We start from the raw sequence: 7,276 nt of genomic DNA, 5'->3' as shown, positions 1-7,276 counted from the left end.
AGTGTGCCAGTGGAAGGGAGGACAGTAGCAGATCACCCAACTGTGGTTTGTGACTACTATGATTTCCCATTGCAGCCAATTCAGTTGCAGTAATTCCGTTACAGATTTTTTTGTAATTCTGTTACCAATTTGGTAACGGAATTAAGATTTTTAATCACCTAATAATTCATAAACCAAAATGATATCAGTAAAATAACTATAACTAATTGGTAGGTCTACCTTTACTTGTTACTTCTGTGAACTTTCATTATCCTCCCTACTCATGAGGGAGATAAATTAGAAAATATCATAAAGATATGTGTGTTTTTGGTAACGGAATTACAAGGCACAGGGCAATATTGCGTAAACGTACAGAAGGTAAACAGTTTATCCAAAAACTAAATATGAGTGTTGATACTAGTTGGCAGGGGTCTTTACGTCAACATTATTGTGTTTTAATGTATTTTTGATACCTTTTAAGACTTTTGCTGGTAGATGTTTTCTAAGACCCCTTTTCCACCGGTTTATCCAGAAACCAAAGCCTTTACTTATGCCTACATTTTAAGATGGAAAATGGTAGAAAAATGTATCTATGCCTTAATTTCCCCAAACTATAGAATCTTAGCTTTTATTTGACACCCAATTTGATATGTTCTTAAGAACTTCACATGGGTCCTTTTCGATGGAAATGCCCTTATGTAATTTGCTTAAGGCTTGTTTTAGCTTTTAGTTTTCTGTGTCAAGGGTGATTTAGTAAAGTTTAGTCTCTTTTAGTTTTTGTATGATTACTAATATCTGTTCTTTATGAGGCTCAATGCTCTGCCAGTAAAATCATTCTCTTAGACTTCACTTTGATCAAATCAAATCTAAGTTTATTGGGTGCGAACACAGATGTGCCTTTGAACGGGGTATGGTAGTAGGTGCCAGGCGCACCGGTTTGAGTGTGTCTAGAAATGCAACGCTGCTGTGTTTTTCACACTCAACAGTTTCCTGTGTGTATCAAGAATGGTCCACCACCCAAAGGACATCCAGCCAACTTGATACAACCGTGGGAAGCATTGGAGTCAACATGGGCCAGCATCCCTGTGGAACGCTTTCGACACCTTGTAGTGTCCATGCCCTGACGAATTGAGGCTGTTCTGAGGGCAAAAGGGGGTGCAACTCATTATTAGGAAGGTGTTCCTAATGTTTTATACACTCAGTATATATAAATGGTGTGTATAGACAGTATGGACTGTATATGAATAGTAAAGTTGTGTACAGCAGTAGATATATAGGATAAGCCATGACTAGAATAAAGTATATACATACAGTATAAAGTGAGCAAAAACAGTATGTAAACATTATTAAAGTGACTCTATGTACATTGGGAACAGTCTCTTAAGGTGCAGGGTAGAGTACTTTGATGCACCTGTACTGTCTCACTTATTTAACAGTGAGTGTTAAGCATTTAGGTTGTGGCTGGCATTCAGACATTGAATCGTTCAGTAATTCTCAATGAAGCATATTGTGTTCAGCACCTTTGGGAACAGCACCACTAGCGCTTAGTTTTTTGGGGAGGATGTGGAATAGAGGTGAAACCAAAGTGTTCAACCGGTTTTAACTTTAAGCAGCTTAGATTATAACATGTGGACCATTGAAATCTTACGTCTGAGATATTCTCTCTCTCTGATACAATACAATGGGCTTCTCTCATAGGCAGTGTCATGCTCCCACAAATGTAGACACGGCGTTCACAATACATATTGCATTCATGCCTGACTTGCTGTTGACATATTGCTCAATCCATATGATGTCCATGTACAGCAGATTAGAACGACTTTGTGGTAACTTACATAGGCACAGTTAAACTGACATGTAGTGCTATACTCTCCCCATGTAAAGCAACACCATTTACTCACTGTGATGGCAGTGTGTGTGTGTGTATGTGTGTATGTGCGCATGTGTGTGTGCGCACGCGTGTGTGTTTTGATAGCCCCTCATTTCCCACCTTCATCCTCTTATGATTATGATCAATTATCCACTTATAACGATAGTCAGTCACTCAGCCTGGTGAGCTATGAGCTGTGGATGATGTAATAACCTGTAATCATGCTGTCAATCATCCTTCCTCATAACTCCAACTCAGTACTCTCCCTTTCTATATATGTATTATTCCTTCTCTTCTGGTATCTTCTCAAATAGAAATTAATCTGAATACAGTAAGGGGCTTTTCGAGGTAAAAAATTCACATTAGTTGGCGCCTTTGCCCTTTGTTGGTATGTGTCCTGCACTTCAATTGGGCTTTTGTTGAGCCCACATTCAGAATTGTGGAACTTGCAACAGTGCGATTGAGACATGAGATAGTGTAAAGCAACTCATAAATTCTCTCTCTCTCTCTCTCTCTCTCTCTCTCTCTCTCTCTCTCTCTCTCTCTCTCTCTCTCTCTCTCTCTCTCTCTCTCTCTCTCTCTCTCTCTCCCTCCCTCCCCTCCCTCCCTCTCTCTCTCTCTCCCTCCCCCCCTCCCTCCCTCTCTCTCTTTACTCTGGAAGAATAAAAAGAGCCACTTCCTGTTGTGTGCTTAAGATCCCTGCCATGTGATAGTGTCAGTTGAAGCGGGTGTGGGGAATATGGTGGCTAGGCTCAGGCTGCTGGTGCTGATCTTGCTGATGTGAATGAACGTTGCTCTCCGGTGCGATTGTTTGCAAAGTGTCGACTCAGCCGGAGTGGTGTCAGTGGCAGCGCCATGCACAGCTCATACACAATCATACAAAGTGGCTCTCTCTGTCTAACATTTCAATATACAGTGGGGGAAAAAAGTATTTAATCAGCCACCAATTGTGCAAGTTCTCCCACTTAAAAAGATGAGAGAGGCCTGTAATTTTCATCATAGGTACACGTCAACTATGACAGACAAAATGAGATTTTTTTTCTCCAGAAAATCACATTGTAGGATTTTTAATGAATTTATTTGCAAATTATGGTGGAAAATAAGTATTTGGTCAATAACAAAAGTTTCTCAATACTTTGTTATATACCCTTTGTTGGCAATGACACAGGCCAAACGTTTTCTGTAAGTCTTCACAAGGTTTTCACACACTGTTGCTGGTATTTTGGCCCATTCCTCCATGCAGATCTCCTCTAGAGCAGTGATGTTTTGGGGCTGTCGCTGGGCAACACGGACTTTCAACTCCCTCCAAAGATTTTCTATGGGGTTGAGATCTGTAGACTGGCTAGGCCACTCCAGGACCTTGAAATGCTTCTTACGAAGCCACTCCTTCGTTGCCCAGGCAGTGTGTTTGGGATCATTGTCATGCTGAAAGACCCAGCCACGTTTCATCTTCAATGCCCTTGCTGATGGAAGGAGGTTTTCACTCAAAATCTCACGATACATGGCCCCATTCATTCTTTCCTTTACATGGATCAGTCGTCCTGGTCCCTTTGCAGAAAAACAGCCCCAAAGCATGATGTTTCCACCCCCATGCTTCACAGTAGGTGTGGTGTTCTTTGGATGCATCTCGGCATTCTTTGTCCTCCAAACACGACGAGTTGAGTTTTTACCAAAAAGTTCTATTTTGGTATCATCTGACCACATGACATTCTCCCAATCCTCTTCTGGATCATCCAAATGCACTCTAGCAAACTTCAGACGGGCCTGGACATGTACTGGCTTAAGCAGGGGGACACATCTCGCACTGCAGGATTTGAGTCCCTGGCGGCGTAGTGTGTTACTGATGGTAGGCTTTGTTACTTTGGTCCCAGCTCTCTGCAGGTCATTCACTAGGTCCCCCCCGTGTGGTTCTGGGATTTTTGCTCACCGTTCTTGTGATCATTTTGACCCCACGGGGTGAGATCTTGCGTGGAGCCCCAGATCGAGGGAGATTATCAGTGGTCTTGTATGTCTTACATTTCTTAATAATTGCACCCACAGTTGATTTCTTCAAACCAAGCTGCTTACCTATTGCAGATTCAGTCTTCCCAGCCTGGTGCAGGTCTACAATTTGTTTCTGGTGTCCTTTGACAGCTCTTTGGTCTTGGCCATAGTGGAGTTTGGAGTGTGACTGTTTGAGGTTGTGGACAGGTGTCTTTTATACTGATAACAAGTTCAAACAGGTGCCATTAATACAGGTAACGAGTGGAGGACAGAGGAGCCTCTTAAAGAAGAAGTTACAGGTCTGTGAGAGCCAGAAATCTTGCTTGTTTGTAGGTGACCAAATACTTATTTTCCACCATAATTTGCAAATAAATTCATTAAAAATCCTACAATGTGATTTTCTGGATTTTCTTTTCTCAATTTGTCTGTCATAGTTGACGTGTACCTATGATGAAAATTACAGGCCTCTCTCATCTTTTTAAGTGGGAGAACCTGCACAATTGGTGGCTGACTAAATACTTTTTTTCCCCACTGTACTTTGATATGATATCACCCCATATACACACTGAGGTGCTTACTTACATAGAAATGTACACACGCTGCATGCTCTGACACATACCTGGAGATATGAATATGCAAATGTATAACGGATCACTGTAGGTGAAGTGGCATGCTTTGGCTATGCTAACGCTGTCTCTTTGTTCTGTCTCTGTCTCTCTCTCTATTTCTGTATTGCCAAATAACCATGTTGAACAATTCAATAAGACATAAAAGACATTTAGAAACAGTCATCAGAATTAGTGAGTACTAGATTTTATTTGATCTCTCTCTCTTCTCTCTCTCCCTCTCTCTCAGGGTGAGGACCTGCACAGGCTGTGCAGAGAGCTCACAGAGAGTGATGCAACCTGGAAGCTGCTGAAATATAAAGCCAAAGAAAAGCCTGCCAGTGAACTGAACAGGAGAGGAGACGCGGAGTAACAGTGTCTGACTATACACAGCCACAGATAGGTTGTTCATGTGTTGTCATATACCATGACTGATTCTGTCTGACACAGTGTAAGGTACCCAGAGATGTACGATTCCAGATAGTGCTGTGTAAGCTGTTTTACAAAGGGCCATATAGCAGGTACAGAGACATCGACAGTGTTGGTTTCACTGACTGTCAGTGCATGGATGAAGACAGATATATGGCATTGGATTCACTAAGAAAAGAGTGTTAGATGAACACGGCGTAAATCGCACTGGATGCAACCTTACAGTTGGCAGTGGATGCGCACAGACAGATAGCATTGGGATTGGCCGATACAGACGGAGAACGCTAGAGCTAGATGAGCTACTGCAGATAGAGCCACTGTTAGCGAGCTAGCGCAGGCAGGCAGGGAGTGGGAGTGGGAGGCGTAGCACCATGAACCCCAGAGAGAGCGGAGGAGGAGGAGTGGAGGCCATGGAGACCCAGGCGGGAGGGCTGGAGTTGGGGGAGGAGGGAGGCAAGGCCAGCCATGGAGGAGATGGAGAAGAAGGGGAAGAGGACAAGGCCTCGGCCTACGACTGCAACGTTTGTGGCCGCAGCTTCCCCTTCCAGAGCTCTCTGTCGCAACACATGCGGCGCCACACAGGTGCACGCCCCTACAAGTGCCCCTACTGCGACCACCGCGCCTCCCAGAAGGGCAACCTCAAGGTCCACATCCGCAGCCACAAGCTGCGCACGCTCACTAGCCACCACCCCGAGGAGGAGGAGGGGCCAGAGGAGGAAGAGGAGGGGTCAGGTGAAGTGGGTGTGTCCGAGGGCCTGGATGGTGGAACCAGTCCGACGAAGTCCAGCTCGGCCTGTAACAGGGTTGTCAACGGAGACGCTAACACAGAAGAGGGTATAGGGAAGACGGCGGTGAGGAGCGTCAAAAGGGAGAAGTCGAGCTCTGAGCAGCGGCCATATTGCTGCCGTCTGTGCGGGTACCAGACCCAGCGCGAGGACCAACTTCTCAGTCACATCGAGAAGGTCCACATCACAGCCGACATGGAGGACGAGACTACCCCAGTGAGTCAGGAGGCAGAGGCAATGGAGGGAGAAGCAGGGACTCAGGTCACTGATGGGGCCTTCCCCTGTGAGACATGTGGCCAGGTGTTCACACAGGCCTGGTTCCTTAAGTCCCACATGAAGAAACACGCAGGCCTCCTTGAGCACTGTTGTCGGGTGTGTGGCCGCCGCTTCAGGGAAGCCTGGTTCCTCAAGAGCCACATGAAGACCCACAATGGCTCCAAGGCCTCCAGCCGGGGAAAACCCAAGGCAGACTCCCAAGAGCCCGTGGCCACCATCAACGACGTGGCCCAAGACCCAGAGACCAATGTGACCTCCACAAGCCTTTACCAGGTTTGCTCCAAGTGTGGCAACCTGTTCCATGACCGAGAGAGCCTGAGGGCCCACGAGAAGGTCCACAGCCAGGTTAAGCAGCCGACACAGGGCCAGAGACGACCTAGCAATGACGGGGACTTTCCCGGTGCCAAGAGGCGCCTCCTGGACTACCTCAGCCTCCGGCCAGCTGCCGAAGAAAAGCCCCAGGAAGAGAAGAGTTACTTGGGCCAGAGAATCCCCGAGCTGGACCCAGTGTGTAGCTACCAGGCCTGGCAGCTGGCCACGCGGGGCAGGGTTCTGGAGCCTGTGGAGTCATACAGTATAAAGGCTACGGCAGCCGGAGAAGGGGATGAGGCACTGGCTGGAGGGACCGTGGTGTACGAGAAGGAGAGCAGCCGCTACATCCTGGAGGGCCAGGAGAGGGAGAGACGCTCAGGGAGACACAGCAGTGCCAGCGGGGGAGGGGGTAGTAACCAGCACACCTCCCCCGGAGAGCGCACCCCCGAGAGCCTGAGCGACTCAGAGTACCGTCCCACCTCCCGCCAGGGCAGACGTTCCTCCTCCTCCCAGCAGAGCCAGTCCAAGTCCACCGAGTGCTTCGAGTGCGGAAAGGTGTTCCGCAGCCACCACCAGATGATTGTGCACCAGCGGGTCCACCAGAGGCGAGACGGGGGCAGGGGTTCCGGGTCTGGAGGGGACAACAGGGCAGGGCAAGGAGGGGACCGCTGGGGATCCACCAGTGACCCCGAATCAGGCTCCCCCAGCAGGCCCAGCACCCCAGGCTACGGGAACTCACCACCAGCCTCCACCCTGGGAGAGGATGCCCCTGAGATGGGCACCGCCAACGCAGGCCCACTGGCAGGTTAGTGAATACACCTTGGCTGTTATTTAAGTAATTAAAAGGTTTCTGTCAAACAACAGCAAACTCAACAGTCAGACAATGATTGTGATTATGAATCTGGATTGATGATAACAATTACGAGTTGGGCTCGGAATTTAACTGACAAAGTGAACTGACCAGGGACTTCACCAAATTCCTTACCCTAATCGCCTAATGGTTTGTTTACATTTCCTCTCAGATATTACCCTACCCT

General features: G+C 47.2%; 1 protein-coding gene across 1 annotated transcript; it reads left to right on the top strand.

Annotated features, from left to right (window-relative positions):
• Positions 1-5,237: 5,237 nt before the first annotated feature.
• Positions 5,238-7,049, top strand: LOC311140016 (zinc finger protein 516-like; the record flags this gene model as incomplete). The annotated part of the gene is made up of 1 exon (XM_084174990.1): positions 5,238-7,049. One exon carries the CDS (start codon positions 5,238-5,240, stop codon positions 7,047-7,049), a length of 1,812 nt encoding a protein of 603 aa, XP_084031116.1.
• Positions 7,050-7,276: the final 227 nt, after the last annotated feature.

This window comes from Coregonus lavaretus (assembly GCF_964263955.1).
Source record: "Coregonus lavaretus genome assembly, chromosome: 13".
Classification (NCBI taxonomy): Eukaryota; Metazoa; Chordata; class Actinopteri; order Salmoniformes; family Salmonidae; genus Coregonus; species Coregonus lavaretus.
Note: the sequence above shows the minus strand (reverse complement) of the source record. Positions and strands in the feature narration are given on the sequence as shown.